Here is a 19,089-nt window from a genome sequence, read left to right as displayed (position 1 = left end):
CTCAGCAGTGCATTTCAGTCAATCTGCCTGTTCTGTTCCCCACTCTGTCTCTGGTGAATCCTTTCACCCTCCACACCTCTGGCCTGTCCCCCAGTTCTTGTATGCATAAATACATAAATCTTTTTTTTTTTTTTTTTTGTGGGACCCTCACCGGGGCTGGGGATCAAACTGGTGCTGCAGAGGCTGCGGGCAGGCTCGCAACCCAGCGCTCAACCACTGTGGCACCAGGGGAGGCCCATAAATACATAAATCTTAAAAAAAAAAAGAGGGTTTATATTTGATACTGGAGCTATTAAAACTTCAAAATAGGGTTAACCAATCTTATCTTCATCCCTACTCTGCAAAAGAAAAGTAGTTACATATTAGTCACGGTAGTTATAAAAGGATAGTGGAATGGAGAGACAAGGAATGCTGAGAATAAATAAACCTTAGACCTGACTAGTTGTATGTCATTTAATATCCCTGGGCCATAATTTCCTACAAGTAAAAATAATAAAGTGGTATTAGATGATTTCTTTTTCCCAAGTTCAAGTCCATCTCCACCACCTAAAACTTGCAGTACATAAGCAAGTCACTTAACCTCACTCAGCCATAATTGTCTCACTTGTAAAAAGCGGGTAATAATTATCTTTGCCTCTTGGATTTTTAGCGATTTAAATAAGAAAAACTATATAAAAAGGTCTGATGTCCCAAAAGCACTATTATAGTTAGACCAGTTCCAAAATTCTGTGATCCCCTATAAAAGTTAACTGGTTAAATCCCTTGTTTCTCCATTGGACTTTTGAGTTTTTTTTCTCTGATGAATGCAAAAGAGAATCAACTCTGAAATCCAAAAAACTTTGCAAAGCAACATTCTTTCTTATCTTCTTTAGCAGCAAAACCTGGCCCAAGTAGATGTGAAGCTACACATTGACTTCATCCCATTTGGTGTCAATATCTATGTGTTTTGATATGGAAATTATTAATGTACTTAATTACAGAGTACTGCTCCAGACCTGTGGGGGTAGTATTCATGCCAGATTACTTTCTGAAAAAGCTTAATAGTCTTAGCCTTCATCCAAAATTAACACTATGCAAAAAAGTCCTACTAAGTAGGGAGGTTACCATGAAGGGTAGAAGGTAACATCCGTCTTTTTTTTTTTTATATAAGATTTATTTATTTATGCATACAAGAACTGGATTACAGGCCAGAGGTGTGGGGGGTGAGAGGATTTCCCAGAGACAGAGTGGAGAACAGAACAGGTGGATTGACTGAAACACACTGCTGAGCAGAGCAGTGCGCGAGACAGGAGAGGTCTGCCTCGCCATGTGAGTAGCTCCCTGGCTGGGGATCGAACTCGTGCTGCTGTGGCTGAGGACTTAGATTGCATCTTAACCCCTTGCGCCACCAGGGAGGCCCGGTAACATCAGTCTTAAAATTAGTTCGGGCAAGAAGGATGAAGAGAATATTTCTCCAACCTTACTACTTAGCACTCTCTTGCTGGCTGTCCTGTTTTCTGCAGGATCTCAGCTTTCATTTTAAAAAACACACCACTCTAGTTCTAAAAAATAGGACTCTGCAGCAAAACAAACTGATCATTGTATCAGGGCTGCTGAAAACTTCAAGAGTGTCCAGGGAGGCAGGGACTTTGACTGACTAAGATCACTTACCTGTCAAACTTCTAAAGGAAAAGCAACAATGACAAGAAATTCCTTTTATTTTCTCTTGATGCTTCCACTAAACAACTTCATTAAACAAGTTCATTAAACGAATGGGTCTACTTCCTGTGAGAGGGAGCTGGGAGTCCAGGCTTCCTCCTGGTGGCTATTGAACAAGATTTCCACTGACACCTTTGCTAGACAAGTGTTGAAAACATGCTAAGCATGTTGCCCCAATTCCAATGGGGTAAAAATACTCCTCCTGAACTCAAGAATCATTCATTTCCTTAGACTTCCACATTGCTATAAGGCAGAATGGAGTACTTTCTCAATGCAGAGATAAAGGGTATATATCCTTTCAATCTGGAAGAAACTGAACCTCAAAAAGCTATAATCTTTGTGTGGTCAAATGACTTTTAAGTACACACACTGATTTTTATTGGGGCTTGTTGTCTAAAACAATTGTGTGTGTATATATATCCCCTTGAAAGGCCCATGGGTCTAGGTATAGTGTAGGGGAGAGGGAGAATGAAACCTGTTGTTTGTCTCATATCATGGTGAGAAACAGCTTCAGATCCCTTCGAGTCGAATGTCTATATTAATGAGCGAATTGTCAAAGATACTTCCCACCATGTAATGCAGCAAGGCTCAAAGAATAAGGATTCTTACAGTGGGCTTTGCCACTAATGAATTTGAGAGATTCAATGAAACCTATTTCATCTTTACCTTTCTCTCCCTGAAAATGAAGAAATTGGACCACAGAAAAGTGCCAGTAGTAGATCCTCTACATGGACACTCAGCACACTTCTGCTGGGCCTTCTGGTGCTGTAGATGCTAAAAACCCAGAAACCACATTTTCCAGACACCCTTGCTGCTAGTTTTAGATATGACTTGGGTTCTACCAATTGCAAGCAATCTCAGGAAAATTGAGTTCAGGCCTGAATTAAATAGACAGGGGCAGGTACAGGTTGAACGATCTATACTCTGCACTAGTATAGATGATACAGGAGCTAGAGGCATAGAGGCAGCAGCTGCAGTGCTCTAGATTGGCCTAGTTCTGGGGGTCTTGGGGGTATAAGCCCAGTAGGAATGTTCCCTACCTTTGGTGGGTCCAAATTCACGAGTCTGGTAAGCCAAATGAAGGGATGGCCAGTGAGTAACAAAGGGGATAGGATAAAGGACATTCAATTCTGTCTTGGGAGACACAATAGGCAAGGAGTTAGGGTCAGCGGTTAAGCTCCCTTCCAAATATCCAGTGGATTATCTTGCTTCTTTTCACCAAAACAAATCAAGTAAGTCGTTCGTCTTTTAGCAAATATCAAGTGGGTAGGTTTTTAAGAACTACTTAAAGCCATGATTCACAAGAATACTTTAAAAGAAAAACTAATAGGAAGGGATCATGCTCAGCGAAATAAGCCAAAAAGAAAAAGAAAAATACCGGATGGTCTCACTCATAGCAGGAATCTAGAAAACTTAAATAAGGGACCAGGAAAATGAATAACTATAAGAAAGTGAAAATCAAAATCAACAAAAAACTATGAACCAGAGACACTTTTTGGGGGGTGGGGAGCGGGAGGGGAGGGATTGGGGTCAGAATGGGGGGGTTGCAATTGTATGGGGAATATAAAAATAAAATTTATTATTAAAAAAAAAAAGAAAAACTAACAGGCCATCATTATAGACTTCTGGCAAACCAACTATCTTAAAAACTGGTATATAAGGGGAATCTTATTCTGTCTTTCCTAAATGAACTATCTCACTGGCAAACCAAATAGCAGGTAGGGGAGTTGTCTCTCTATAGCAGAATATCAACTAATCTAGGTGAAGGACACACTTAGAATAGCACTGTTTTACAAACCTCTAATAAGCTGAAATATTTAGACCTTGGGCACCAAGAACTGTAAGCTTCACAGAAACAACCAAACATTACTTGGCCCTGATAGAAATAGATGTCTGCCACTATGACATGTGTTTAGCAAAATAAATGAATCTGATCAAGTATCTAGAGCAGTGGTGCCCAATAGAACATTGTGGTGGCAGAAATGTTCTATTATGTACTGTCCAGTACAGTGGCCACTAGTCACATGTGGCTATTGAGCACTTGAAATATGACTTGTGCAGATAAGGAACTTAATTTCTAATTTTACTTAAGTTGAGTAATTAATTCCATGTAACTATGACTACCATGTTGGACAGGACAGCTGCAGATTCAGCCACCCAATTGGAAAGAAGATAGGAGACTAAGGTACATTAGACACTACAATGACACATTCTGCAAAATCCAGATTGCTGGAAATTCTCCAAAACAAACCACCCATCTCTTTGACAATTATAAGGACATGAAAAAGAGTTGGAGGGTAAACGTATTAAACTTGGAAGAGATTTGAAAAGATACATCAATCAAGTACAATGTTGGACAATATGTGGATCTGGTTGAGAAAGCTGGAAAAAAAAGTGTGAATTCAGAGACAATCAGGAATGTGAACACTGATGTTAATGTGGTATGAGCATGTATTTTGGTCTTTATATATTAGGTGCGCATTCTGAGACACTAATGGTTGAAATAGAATGATATCTGACATTTGCTTCAAAATCACATCAGGGACAGAACGAGCCATGGATTAACGGTTGCTGGGACCAGGAGACAGCTATCTTTGAAACTGGCCACAGTGAAAAATGATGGAAAAAGGACTGTTCCATATTTACACATCTGTCACTAGTGTAAGACTTGGACTACAGGACCAGATAAAAGATGGAAATAGGTCAATTTTAAAGAAATTCTATACTCAATTTCTTTTTTCTTTTTTTTAATTTACTTCTTTATGCTTACAAGAACCTGGGATGGGGCCTCCTTGGTGGCGCAGGCGGTTGGGCTCTGCGCTGTGGAGCTGTCTGCAGCTTCTGCAGCGCAGATGGGATCCCGGCCTGCCAGCAAGAATCCCACATGGCGAAGCAAACCTCTCCTGTCTCACCCGCTGCTCCCCCTCAGCAGCTTATTTCGTCAGTCTGCCTGTTCTGTTCCCTGCTCTGTCTCTGGTGAATCCTCTCACCCTCCCGCACATCTGGCCTGACCCCCGGTTCTTGTGTAAATAAATAAATCTTTAAAAAAAAAAAAAAAAAGAACCTGGGATGCAGGCCAGAGGTGTGGGGGGGGGGGTGAGAGGATTCACAAGAGACAGAGCATTGAACAGAACAGGCAGACTGACTGAAATACACTGCCAAGGAGAGCAGTGGGTGAGTCAGGAGAGGTCTGCTGCACCATGTGGGTAGCTCCCTGGCTGGGGATCAAACCCATGCTGCAGTGGCTGTGGGCAGCCTCATATGCTGTGTCCTAACCCTTTTTGCCACCAGGGAGGCACCATATACTCAATTTCTTTCCAAGAGTCCTTAGGAAAGGCCAAAGGAAGAGAGCAGAATGGGATGAGGTGAGAAGAAAAAGCCATTTGCTTCCCTGAGTCAAGAATGAGTAACAGTCAACTGCGTGGTTGAACTTCAGTTATTTTGTTTCTGATGGGCTTTCCAAGAACAGTGGTGATTGGGGGTTTCTAAGCCACAGCTGGAGGTCTGCAAATGGATCCAGCATAAAGGGTCTTTAAAGCTAGGGGTGCTTGGCATGAACATTTTCTTGGTATACACCATCTCTCCACCCCATCTATTTATTTTATGAATTACAGAATCCTCTGTAGTGAAAAGACAATTTCATAACCTGCCCCAAGGCACAGAGTCGACTCACAGATAGTCTGGGAAAGGCCATATTTCCTAATTGGCACCATCTTTCTAGAAGCACTTATCGGAACAATCAGGACGGTAAATCTCTTGTGTCTACTGTAGGAAATAAAATATTGGACGTTCACAAAACTTGTTATGTGTCACTGTCAGCTAACTTCCTATCATACATACGCACAGAAGTGGCAAACATTTGCACCCATTATCTCAATCCACACAACACTATGAGTGGCTGATTCTATTATTTCTCTATGTTACTGATCAGAGAACTAACAATCAGAGTGTTAGGGGGAAATGAGCAGATAATGTATCCCCAACCACAAGGGGTAAGATGGACCCAATCAAGATTTTCCTTCTCAGAGCCCCTCTTTCCTTTCCAGAGCCCCTCTTCTGCCCACACATAGCCACACTTGGGTTCACCACCTTGCCCTGGCAGAGCTACATTTCTAGTTCCTCACCTACCACTCCCTCCCTGGCCTCACCAGACTTGTTTCACATTCCCTCCAGCCACCATGGTTTCCAGTCTTTCCCTTACTCAGCCCACACACCCTAAAACCTGAATTGCTCCCTTCACCCCAGCTCTCAAATCTATACCCTTCCCAGCTTAGGATTTAGCATGTGTTTAACTGTGCTTCTGGCTTTCATTTTTGCACAATAAAATTAGCAATATTTGTGTCTCCCACCAACCCAAATAACTCCAGCCAACATAATGGGGCACCCACCATGTCACATTCTTAACTCACGTATCCTCACAACTCAATGAGGCAGGTATCATTTTTATTTCCATTTTTGACAATTAAGAAGTGGCGAAGTCAGAGCCCAGAGGCTAAACTGTTATCGTTAGATTCTAAACTGTTATTGTTATCTTCTGGCTGCCTTACACACAACAGGCACTCCTTACAGGTAAGGGTAATGTTGATGTTGATTCTCCACAGGGTACCGGCTCAAACCTGCCCTGCCCCTGGTCCTAGGAGCCAAGTGCCCTGTGAATGTCAAGTGATTAAAACAATGCCCCATGGTCTGGGCTTCACCCTCGAGTGGCTCTCCTATTCTTCTGGTTAAGAAACTAATTCTTAGAGAGTTGGGCAAGCTTTAACTGTAGAATCACACTAAGGTTAATCTGGCCAGTCATTTGAAAACGGTCAATACCACAGCTGATAATTTTGGAGTATTGGTGCATCTTTACACCAAGATGTCCCCTATTTGTGGAAGGAAACTGAGAGGGACTAGGAATCTGAAGGTCCTCAGTAAACAAAAACTTGTCCTGAAACTATGTTATTGATTGAAGAGCAAACTCTATACCCCACCCCCACCCCTGGGGGCAGCACAGAGGCAAGGATCATGGAAATCAAATTGGTTTATTCATTCCCTTAATCCAAGGTCCCCAAGGTGCTATTTGCTTGGGGCAGGAAAGAGAAATCTTCTAAAATGTTGGTTAAGGGCCTGGACCCTTCTCATTCTCTGCCACTCTTTTTCCAGGAGAATCTGAGCAATTAGGGATCTAGGGGGGCAAACTGACTACAGTTTATCCCAAAACAACGTTCCAATTGTCTTTCCAGCCAGATGATAAATATGCAAGTGGGACATTTTATAGACTTTCCTGGAGGGCAATGCTACCAGCCCCAGGCAGACCATTCCCTCCCACTTAACCCCATCTGTCCCAGAAACGCCTCTGGCCAGCTGATTTGAACCTCTAGATCACATCTACTACTAAACAGCAAACCCAAGTCTACCTCAGAGGCTTTAAAGACGTCTTTTCTAAGGATTCTGGCTCTCGGCTCTATTCATAACCAAATGATCGCCAGCCAGCCTGGAGCCCCGGAGACCGGAATATGCATGGAGTGGGTAGCCTCTTCCAGGAAATCGGCGGTGGAGTTTTAAATTCTTCCTCCTCCATCCCCACCTCCCCTGAACAAAGCTTCAGGACCACCCTCAGCACCTGAGAACTATAGTCTATAGCTAGGCCTGGAGCCCACAAAGAGCCCAGACGAGTCCCAAAGAGCTAGGAAATAGGTTGTGTGATTTCTGAAACACCACCACCGCTCGCGGTTGCAGTTGGCTGAGTCCGTGGATGGGATTCCTTAATCTTGGTGGTAGTGGATATCTTTGAGCTGGCTATCATGGAAATTCTACCCAGTAAAGTTTAAATAGGTGTCCGGATAAGATGTCGCCTTCAATTCTTTAATAGAAGACTGGGGTGGAATAGGGGGACTGAAGCGCCAAAATAGAGACAACCACTCCACCCGTTGGGCGCGGCACTCAGGCGATCTGTAGCTGAGTCTTTTTATCTACCAATTTAATTCAAGAAAATCTGAGCGACACGACAAATTCAATGTGGCCATCACAGACCTCGTGTCTGCCGGGCATGCTGTAATTAGCACTGGGGACAGCTGTTATAGTAAGAGGACCACTCTGTGCCAAACTGGGGCCACTGTCTCCAGGACGCAAGGAAGGGTGTGAAGCTCTAGGAATTGCAGTGCTTTAGGAATGGCTCCCGGAACTCCGGAGAGCTAGGGTCCCTCCTTTCCGAGCCCGCGACCCCAGACGGCGGGCTTATTATTTACACAGAATGGGTTACTGGAGGAAGCTGGGCCTGTTCTTTTAGGCGGTTCCAGAGGCCACCCTAGCCGACTGCGCCCACTCTGGGAGCCGGCCCCTGGCGCACAGCGGCGCGGGCAGCTGGCTACCCAGCAGGAGCGAGGACGCGCGGAGGCGCCCTGGCCGTGACCCAGGGGCAGGTGCAGGAGCTGCGCTGCGCGCTAGGAGCACTGGTGCCCCCGTGTGCGGGCGGGCGCGGCAGGGAGGGGCGCCAGCTCCGGGAGTCCGACGCCAGGGCGTGGTGCAGGTGGTGGCAGGGGCAGAGTCGACACCGTACCTTGATTTTCGACCTGGCGACCGGGCGCTGCTTCGCCGCCGGTAGTCCATCGGGGCCCTCGGCGTCGCCAAGCTCCGGGGTTTCGCACTCCGGGGCGCGCGGGGACGAGTTGCTTTCGGCGCCTCCAGGCTCCCCCGCGCTGCTACCGCAGCCGCCGCTGCTGCTCCCACCGTCGCTGCGGCAGTCTTCTGGGGGGTCGTGTAGCAGACAGCCCAGTCCCACTGCAGAGGGAGGGGCCGCGCCCCGACACCCAGACACGCGGCGTCAGGCCCGCGCGCCAGCGGCAGTTTGACCTGCGGGCGGTGCCGCCGCCGCGCCGCCCCGCCCCGGACCTGGGCACCCTGCCAAAGGGGCCACGCCATGAGGGGTGGGCGCGCGAGCCCCCGGCTTGATCTCCCTAGGAGCTCGGGGATCTAAAGACCGCTCCTCGGCCCCAGTCCCCGCGCTCACGAAGAACTGAGGGGCATGCATGGCTGGGGACCCCACACGCCAAGTTTCCTTTCCTTGGGGTGGGGGTTGGGGGTGGGTTGACCTCCACCCACCTAGTCCGAGCGGGATCGACGGATCCCAGCGCGAACCCTGAGGACAAGGGCCTGGGGGTGGTCCCTACTGGCCTTCAATCCCCGCTGCTGGCCCACCTCGTCCGCGCTGCAGCCAACGGTCCCGCCGCAGGGAAATTAGAGACGCCTACTAGGGAGAAGGGGGCGCAGGGAATCTCAGGTATCCTAGCCTCAGTCTAGGTCCTCCTGCGCTTCAGTAACCTCCTCCTTACCCGCCCTCTTCGGGAAGAGGGGCATGGGGTGGGGAGTAACGCGGGTGGGCAGTGAGGGGACCCGCCGCCCCCGCCTCCACCCGGGAGCCCCGCGCCCAGGCCAGACCCCCGCGCGGTGCTCACCTGGGATGTAGGTGTCTGCCCTTTCCTCATCCGGGAGCTCGTCCCAGCTGCGGACGGCGACCCCCAAGCTCCTCCTCTTCACCAGGAAGGCTTTGGGCATGGTGGGGCCCCCTCCCAGGACAGCTGCCCCTTCCTCTTGTTTGATCCCCGCTAGGGCCGGTGGCTCGATCCCCCGCTCCCGGCGGCCAGAGCCCACCTTCCCGCCTAGCCTGCCCTCTCCCTCCGCCCCCTCGTCGCTGCACAGCCCAAGCTTCTCCCCCGCACACCCGGCGACTCCCAGCCTCCCGGCTCGGCGACACCTATGCCTTAAATCGCGGGTGAGACCACGCCGAGGAAAAAGTTTCATAAGGTGGAATAGAAAAGGCACCAGGAAACTTGGGAGTGAGCATGCGCCCTGCAACATAACGGTGTCAACAAGCTCGCTACCTGTCCGACCGGTTCCGGCGGCCGGGGCTGCCTGTTCCAGCCCTTCCTTAGGCATGAATGTTTGCAAAAGAATTTAACGTCTGATTCTTCCCCCCTCCCCTTAAAAAAAGGAACAACGTTTTTTAATCAATCCCCTATCCCACTTCCCAATCCAGGCACCCCAGGGCGCGCTCTTTGAGATAAACCTCAGGCCCGCTTCCTACGGGATTCTTCCCCAAAGTTGAAGCCTCCTGCGAGGTGTCCCCCCACCCCCGCTCCAAGTGGATTTGTCTCCGACAAGCACGCCAGAAAATGGCTCAGTTCCTCTGGACTTTGTGGAGCGTTCCCTGGGCTTGCTGAAATCTCGGTCGGCAGAAGTGGGAGGAGGCAGGGAGACTCCCCAGGAAAAAAAATCTGGTAAAAAAAAAAAAGGGGGGGGGTACTTCGAAGCTTCAACTCCCCATCACCTACGAAAATTCTCCAAATAACCAAAGAAACAAATTTTAAAATTCAGCACCTTTAGAACATGTTATTTTACTGATTCGTGCCTTACAACAGAAGAAAAACAAGTCGGCTGGCTCCTCCAAAGCAGCTTACGCCGCACGAACCCCTTCACCCCCAAATAAACACACACAGGAAACAAAAGTGAAGCGCATGTTTTGCAAAAGCAGCTTCGAAACACAGTTTAATCTTCGCCCACTCCCATTAATACCTCCCATAACCGTCTGCTCCCCAAATCCTGAGAGTGGGAAATACCTTGCCAGGAAGCCAATACAGTGAAGAGGGGCTGTGTCCCCTTACAGCTCCTACTGGGGAGGTGGTTGGAGAGCTCTGTATTTATTTTTGGTTTTGGTTTTTCGATCTACCTTTATACCTTGGGGCGGGGGGAGGAGGAAGAGGAGTTGGTAAGAGAAAGATGCCAAGTTTCTAAGAGCTTCTGTGCCGGCGTTGGGGTACTCGCGGTCCCTCCCACGGCCCCCGCTCGGGTTCACCCTGGAACGCACCGCAGTGTCCCCACGTCTGCTGTGGGCGCCCCCTCCAGTGGATGGTGTGCGAGCTCCAGGGGTTGCGGGGAAGCGTCTGGCCAGCGGTTCCCCAGTGCTCGCCGCTCTCCTCCGCGCCAGACTCACCTGTCTGTAACCTGACCAGCTGCACGCTCAGCCCATAGGGTCGGGAAATCTACACAGCGGTTTTCCCCCATCTTCTTCCGCCCCGGAATGGCCCTTGGGGACACAGCAGCCTGGTAACGGATTTCCCGCGCACGTAGAGGGGGCGCAGCTCTCCCGGGTTAGCGGAGGGAACAGACGCGCGAAACCTCGGGTGTGCCCTCAAGGGGTCACTTTCTCTGGGCTCAACTCTGTTAGGACTTCAGATTTTTTTTTTTTTTTTCTGAGAACAACCGACTAAGACTGAAAAAGACTTCGATTCGGGTAAGCCGAGACGGGGGTGGAGAAGGAAGACATTTCTATAGCGGCACAAGAAAGGCTTCTTTCTAGTCAATGAGACTGATGGCGCAGCTTCTGGGAGACTCTGCGAAGGTATTTTTATCTGCCAACAAACTGGAGATTTGCTAGAAAGAAGGAGCTTGATGAAATCAAAGTAAAAATAAAGCCACGGACTGTAAAGTAAAGCACAGAATTATCCTCCTCATAAAAATCTTTAAAACTTCACTGGTTTCCAAATTCCCTATTTTACAAAAAAGGCAGCAACCTTCATTAATATTAACAGATTTTTTTTTCTTCTGTTGGATTTCACATCAGTCAGTTCCTGAACCACTTTGTCCATTATGTGAAAAGATTATAGAATGTTGGGATAGAACATTAGAACCCTCAAAACACAACTCAATGTTCAGGAGATTTGGGGTGAAAAGTAACAAGGAGAATTACACTTTTATTCATGATTGTTGGATGCACACCTATTGCTCTGTATTTCTTTGGAAGAAAGGAATGATAATGTGTTATGTTTCTTAATCAAATTTGAATGTCATTTATCAATATTATTGTCACATAACCAATTGTGCCTTTATTGACTTTAAGGTTAGTTTTCTTTTAGGAGAGGAGTTGATTGACCATTCACTAAAAGGATGAACACAATTCTTTAAAAAAAAAAAACAAAAAAACTAAAACTCAGGGGCCTCCCCGGTGGCGCAGTGGTTGAGCGCTGGGTTGCGAAGCTGCCCGCAGCCTTTGTAGCGCGGTTCTATCCCCGGCCACCAGGCGAGGGTCCCACATGGCACCTCCTGCCGCGCCCACTGCTCCCCTCAGCAGTGTACTTCTCAGTCTGCCTGCTCTGCTCCCCGCTCTGGCTCTGGTGAATTCTCTCACCCTCCCACGCTTCTGACTGTACCCAGTGCTTGTATAAATAAATAAATAAATAAATAATCTTAAAAAAAAAAAAAAAAAAACTATGTTTAAAAAAAAAAATCTCAGAACCTGGAGTTGGAAGAGACAGAGACATAATATGGTTCACACCCTTTGCCTAGTGTGCTTGGTAGTTGTGTGTGTCCAGTCCTGTTTGAATGGTTCCAGAACCCGCGAGCTCATTTTTTCAAGATGCCTATCCTACAATTAGACAGCAATGGTGATGGAAAGCTTTTCTTCCTTTTTAGGGAAATCTCTTTTCCTTCCTTTCAATCTCTCCTCTCCCTTCTACCCTCCTGGGCTGCTAAGTCTACATGCCTGGTCCCCTCCACTTGGTAGTTTTTCAAATACTAGAAAGCAGCCATGGATGGATGTTCTTTCTCACTTAAGACTTCTTTTCTCCAGTAATATATAGTCAGGTTGAAAATAGACAGGTCCAAACCTGCTCAGTGGCATCCTTAGAGCATACAATTATAAAGAGACATTATAATGTTGGGGAAATACTCCTAATCTTTTTTGGCTTTTTATTGAAGTATAACATAGTGCTAGAAGAAATGCACAAATCATAACTACACATCGTGATACATTTTCACAAACTGAATTCACCCATAGAATTACAGCGAGATAAAGCTGCTTGCTCTTACTTAACATTAGACTACACACACAATAAGACAAAGGATAAGGAAAGTATAAGGATTATAGAGGAAGAAGTAAAACGGCCATTATTTTTATCAATATGATTTTCTTTTTTTTTAATTATTTATTTATTTATTTTAAAAGATTTATTTATTTTTATACAAGAACCAGGGTACAGGCCAGATGCTCGGGAGGGTGAGAGGATTCACTGGAGACAGAGCAGGAAAGGAACAGGCGGACTGATGAAATACACTGCTGAGGGGAGCAGCGGGCAAGACAGGAGAGGTCTGCCAGGCCATGTGGGACCCTCGCTGGCCGGCCAGGATCGAACCCGCGCTGCAGAGGCTGCGGACAGCTTCACAGCGCTGCGCTCAACTGCCAGCGCCACCAGGGAGGCCCATATCAGTATGATTTTCTATGTGAAAAACTCAAAATAATGTACAATTAAAATTTGTACCTTAGAGGGTCTCCCTGGTGCAGGGATTAAAGTCTCAGCTCTATCAAGCTATGGCCAACCACTGCAGCATGAGTTCAATCCTGGCCAGTGAAACAAACCCACATGGCACAGCAGACCTCTCCTGTCTGGCCTGCTATTCCCCTCAGCAATGTGTTTCAGATCTGCCTGTTCTGCTCCCCACTCTGTCTCTAGTGAACCCTCTCATCCCCTGCACCTCTGGCCTACACCCCAGTTCTGGTGTGCATAAATAAAAAGAAATCTTTTTAAAAAAGATTTATTTATTTACGCATACAGGAACATGTTATAGGCCAGAGGTATGTGGGGGTTGGGGGGAGGGGGTGAGAGGATTTATCAGAGACAGAGTGGGAACCAGAACAGGCAGAATGATTGAAATACACTGCTGAGGGGAGCAGCGGGTGAGACTGGAGAGGTCTGCTGCGCCATGTGGGTTGCTCCCTGGCCAGGGATCGAACTCGTGCTGCAGTGGCTGTGGTTAGCTTCATAGGTTGTGTCTTAACCCCTTGTGCCACCAGGGGGTCCAATAAAAATAAATCTTTAAAAAAAAATTGTACATTGGAGTTAATAAGAGAGCTTTATAGAAAATCTGTGTGAGTGGTTGCCTTTCACATGTCAGTAACAGCTAGAAAAGTTGAAAGTGTCATGAATAAAATGATTTCCAACCGAAATATGTAGTGCCGTCAAATAAGATTTTAAAATATCATATAAGGTCTTTGCAGATAAAATTAGAAAAAAAATTTTCTTGGATGACATTAAAGAAGACATTAATCATTGGAAAGATTTACCATACCAATGAATTAGAAGGTTATGAATGAAAAGGAGGTTAAAAAAAATCCCTAAATTCATTTGCAAATTTAATATAATTTTTTAAAGATTTATTTATATATGCACACAAAACTTGCGGTGCAAGCCAGAGATGTGGGGGGGTGAGAGGATTCACCAGAGACAGAGTGGGGAGCAGCACAGGCAGATCTACTGAAATACACTGCTGAGGGGAACAGTGGGCAAGACAGGAGAGATCTGCTGTGCCATGTGGATCAGCTCCCTGGTGGGGGATTGAACTCATGCTGCAGTGGTTGTGGATAGCTTCACAGTACTGCATTTCAAGCCCTGCATTTCAACCCCTGTCCCTGGTGGCACAGGCGGTTGAGCTCAGCACTGTGAAGCTGTCTGCAGCCTCTGCATTGCAGGTTCGATCCTGGCCAGCCGGCGAGGGTCCCACATGGCGCTGCTGACCTCTCCTGTCATGCCTGCTGCTCCCCTCAGCAGTGTACTTTGTCAGTCTGCCTGTTCTGTTCCCTGCTCTGTCTCTGGTGAGTCCTCTCACCCTCCCGCATATCTGGCCTATACCCTGGTTCTGGTATAAATAAATCTTTAAAAAAAAAAAAAATATCTTTTTGAGCATAGGATAGAGCAGAATGTCTTCAAACACAAAACACGCCATAAAATGAGAATACTTGATAAATCTGACTGCATAAGAATTAAGAATGACTTTATCAAAAGACACAGTAAGTAGAATAATATACCAACCAACACATTTGGAGAACTTTTTGCAAAACATTTATCTCATAAAGGATTACAATCCACATTACATAAGTAACTCTTATGCATGAAAAAGAAAAAGACAATCTCAATAGAAAATTGGCAGAAGATATGAGCATACATTTCCTAAAGAGAAAACATGAATGGTTCATCACCATATAAAAAGATGCTCCGTCTCATTAGTTAACAAGAAAAATGCAATGGAAATTAAATGACAAAATACTATTTCACATTTAGCAGACTGGCAAAATGAAAAAGTTTGACAGTATTAAGTGTTGATAAAGAGATGGAACAATGAGACTGTTCACATATTGCTAATGGGTGTATAAATTGATTTGAACATTTTGGTAAAGAGTTTGACTTTATATAGTAAAATTGAACACACATATATTGAATGAGACAGAAAGTTCACTCTAAATGTTGTAATCTAGAAGATGTCTTACAGTTTTATAGCAAGAGCCACAGACAAGAGTACTCATAGCATCACTCATCATACTCAAAAAATTAAAACCTGAATACGACCCAAATGCCCATCAACAACTGACTGGATTAATATATTTTGATATGTTCATAAAATGAAAAATGAATGGCTCACAGTCACATACGTTAATAATGGAAAATCTCAAAAGCATACTGTTAGGTGAGAAAAGGCAAGCTACAAAAGAATTATGCAGAAAATTCAAATTATTTTTCAAAAACAGATCAAAATAAACAGTATCTTTCTTAAGAATACAAATTTATATGTTAGGCAAAATGCAACAACTTGGAAGACTCTTTAGAACTATACTGAATGAAAATAGCAATCCCAAAGGTTACATATATACACACATATATATGTATGTATATATGCTTCCATTTACATAACATTCTTGAAATAATAAAATCATAAAAATGGAGAAAAAAATTGTATGGAACTAAATACACACATACTCACATTTACATAAAATACAAGTAAAACTGGGTAAATCTGAGTTAGATCTGGGGATTGTCTCAATGCCAACATGCTGCTGATGGTACTGTACTCTTGTAAGATCTACCATTGGGAGACACTGGATTGAAAGATACTCCACTGCTTGTGACTGTATGTGATCTCAAAATAAAAAGATTAATTTAAAAAATTTAAGTTGCTTAGAGAATAGATCTTACAGGTTTTCATCGTGAGAAAAGAATTGTAATTGTATGCTGATGAATGTTAACTAAACTTACTGCGGTAATCACTTTGCAATATATCCATCCATTATATCTTTATGTTACAAAAGCTAATAAAATGTTATGTCAATTATATCTCAATTTAAAAAGCATCAGGCGGGCCACCTTGGTGGTGCAAAGGGTTAAGAAGCAACCTATGAAACTATCTGCAGCCTCTGCAGCACAAGTTCGATCCCCCGCCTGGCCAGGGAGCAACACACATGGCACAGCAGACCTCTCCTGACTCGCCTGCTGCTCCCCTCAGCAGTGTATTTCAGTCAATCTGCCTGTTCTGTTCCCCACTCTGTCTCTGGTGAATCCTCTCACACACACCCCCCACACCTCTGGCCTGTACCCCAGTTCTTGTATGCATAAATAAATCTTTTTAAAAAAACAAATTAGAAGCACTAGGCAAGGCAAGAAAATGATCGATTCAATTTGTTTTTTCAGGATAGTGATGATCACTTGGGGAAAAAGCAGGTATAAAATTAGGGAGAGACAAACAGGGTCAGGGATTTCAAAGTACTGGTAATGCTGTAATTTCTTAACCTGGAGGATAAGGATAATTGTTGTGTTAATTTTGCCATGCATACATATTATATACACTTTTGTCCATGTGATATATTTCACAATAATTTTTTTTTAAAGATGTATTTATTTATACAAGAGCTGGGGTACAGGCCAGATATGCGGGAGGGTGAGAGGATTCACCAGAGACAGAGCGGGGAACAGAACAGGCAGACTGATGAAATACACTGCTGAGGGGAGCAGCGGGTGAGACAGGAGTGATCTGCTCACCGTGTGGGATTCTCGCTGGCAGGCCACGGCCGGGATCGAACCCGCGCTGCAGAGTCTGCGGACTGCTTCACAGCACAGTGCTCAACCACCTGCGGCGCCAGGGAAGCCCCACAATAATTTTTAAGAGAAGACCAAATCAGCTGGTACAGTGGTACCTTTACTTTTGAGCACTTTCCGTTATGCATTATGCTTCCTCACAAGGGAGCCTGAAAATTGCTTTCCCAGACTCCTTTGTTACTGGGTATAAGAATGTGATCCAGTTTCCTTCACTGGGATAAACCCACAGTGCCCATTTAGGAAGGACACCTGGACAGGTCCTGAAGGTTATGTCCTGTGCTGAACCAGGATGTAGGAGCTGAGCTGCCCTGGCCCAAAGATGGCAGTGATGGAGCCCCTACTGGAGACACCAGGAACTGGAATTTAAGCCTACTTTCAAAATTGTTTCCTACTAAGACTTACTGTCTGTCTCCTTACTCTACTGCTCCTAGAGATTCTGTAAGCTACCTAACATCCTTTAATGAATTTCTTTTCTAATTAAATTAACTAGAATAGGTTTTTTAAAAAGATTTATTTATTTATTTATACAAGCACTGGGTACAGTCTTAGAAGCGCTGGAGGGTGAGAGAATTCACCAGTGACAGAGTAGAGAGCAGAACAGGCAGATCGATGAAGTACACTGCTGAGGGGAGCAGCGGGCAGCAGGAGAGGTCTGTGCGTATGTGGGACCCTCGCCCGGCGGCCGGGGATCGAACCGGCGCTGCAGAGGCTGCGGGAAGCCTCGCAATCCAGTGCTCAACTGCTGCGCCACCAGAGAGGCCCCTAGAATGGGTTTTGATGCCACATCTTGGGTCACCTATTCTGTAATTAGTATTGTCCCTAGGACCACCTAAGGATTTCAGTTGTTTTCTAACCAAGGACAAAGCTCTGGTGTCTCACATCTCCACCCTACGTAATTTAAAGCAAAAAGAATACTAAGCCACTATAGATCCATATATATATTTTAAGTCTCTTTCTTGGAGGATGGTTTTCAATGTTCTGATTAAATTCATTGAAGCCAAATCTCTTCTCTTCCCCTAGCTTCTTTCTTTCATGTTCTTGCTCTTCTAAATTTATGCCTAATATGCCTCTAGTCCTACACTATCCAAAATGAGAACCACTGGTTGGTCATATGTGGCTACTGACCACATGATCGGCGGCTCGTCTGAAATGAGATGTGCTACAAGTTTAAAACACACACAGGCCTCTAAATAGACAGTGCTGGACCAGTAGTGACTAGCAAGAAGAGTTTATGTTGTTTTGAAAGGTTGAAGCATCTGCCCAGATGGCTCTATATTGACAAGCTGTCAGGTCCTGTGGCAAAATCATTTAAATTCTCTGAGCTTCAGTGTTTCCATCCCTAAAATGAGACAATAATGTCTCTTACCTATCTCAAAGAGTTACTATGAGAATCAAATGGGATCACATTTGCGAAGGTGCTTGTCAGAAGCATTTTCCTATTGTTCGAATAACAATGACCACTGTTAATGGCACACCTTCTAGATGTAAACACTAGGTAATATGCCCTGGACGTATTGTTTCACTCAGCCATCCTTTGTGGGAGAGGAATACTCTTTTTACAGCCATTTCACAAGTGAGAAAACAAAGGTTTAGACAGGTCAAGAACCCTGGCTCTGAGGCCTCTCATTAGAGATGCACTAGGATGCCAAGAATGTGCATCCTGAGCTCAGCAAAAATCAGCAGTATGCCCAGCAGAGAGCCCGGGTGGCCTAGGATGTGCCATGGTGGAGGGGGTAGGGGACCACCTGGCCCACTTAGTCTGTAAACACACTCAGAATTATCCGAGAGGAAGATCTCCATGTCTGCTCCACTACTAACGGGCTCTCCCTGTCCTGGGGCACACCTGTGTCTGGAGAAGGGTGGGGAAGGGAAGAATCAACCTGCAGAGGACACCTGGTGTTCCCTCGGGCAACTGTTCCGCCATCTTCCAGTAATTGAACTTACAGTTCTGGGCAGGTTTTCTCCACCCCTCTTGAGGGAGATGGGCATTTAGCTCAACTAATTAGAGCTTTTAACTTGGCCACAGTGATTGCTTCAAGGGCAGAGCTGAGATCCAAACTGAACCAGCACCTGATAGGCACCATTGCTGAGACTTTCTCTTTTTCTGAGATTGAGAACAGATGAGAGACAACCTGGGGCAAGCAGCCACCTTCATGACCAGCAGCTGCCTGAGGATGATGCCAACACAGAGGAGAGCAAAGCCAAATGATGTAGAGAGCAAGACTGAGTCCTCATGACTGTACTGGATCTAGTGCTGGAGCCTCCCTATCCCAGGAGTGGTCCAATAAATTCTCTCAAATCAGCTGGAGCTGTGCTTTTGGCTTGATACTAAGAGTTTCTTAAATACCTATTAAAATGACACTTGATCATATTTCTGTTCTCCACTGACTCATGGAAAAAACAGTTCTCTATGAACTGCAAGTTGGCTTTCTCTTTTTTCCTTAAAGATTTATTTTATTTATGCATATAAGAACTGAGGTGTAGGCCTGAGGTG

General features: G+C 45.5%; 1 protein-coding gene and 1 long non-coding RNA gene across 2 annotated transcripts in view; one reads left to right on the top strand and one right to left on the bottom strand.

The window, feature by feature from the left end:
* OVOL2 (ovo like zinc finger 2) overlaps positions 1-9,471 on the bottom strand; it is a 30,495-nt gene extending 21,024 nt beyond the window's left edge. Inside the window, exons 1-2 of the mRNA XM_037521034.2 lie at positions 9,135-9,471; positions 8,240-8,460 (exon numbers count right to left, since the gene is read on the bottom strand). Of these exons, the coding sequence (XP_037376931.2) occupies positions 8,240-8,460; positions 9,135-9,234 (321 nt within the window). The 5' untranslated portion in view covers positions 9,235-9,471. The remainder of the gene's footprint in view (positions 1-8,239; positions 8,461-9,134) is intronic.
* Positions 9,472-10,658: 1,187 nt separating this feature from the next.
* LOC129146548 (uncharacterized) lies at positions 10,659-18,820 on the top strand. Its single transcript, XR_008553407.1, has 3 exons — positions 10,659-10,782; positions 10,934-10,969; positions 18,622-18,820. It is a non-coding gene; the product is annotated as an uncharacterized LOC129146548 (long non-coding RNA).
* Positions 18,821-19,089: the final 269 nt, after the last annotated feature.

Source organism: Talpa occidentalis, unplaced genomic scaffold, assembly GCF_014898055.3.
Source record: "Talpa occidentalis isolate TD23 unplaced genomic scaffold, MPIMG_talOcc4v2.1 talOcc4.10, whole genome shotgun sequence".
Classification (NCBI taxonomy): domain Eukaryota; kingdom Metazoa; phylum Chordata; class Mammalia; order Eulipotyphla; family Talpidae; genus Talpa; species Talpa occidentalis.
Note: the sequence above shows the minus strand (reverse complement) of the source record. Positions and strands in the feature narration are given on the sequence as shown.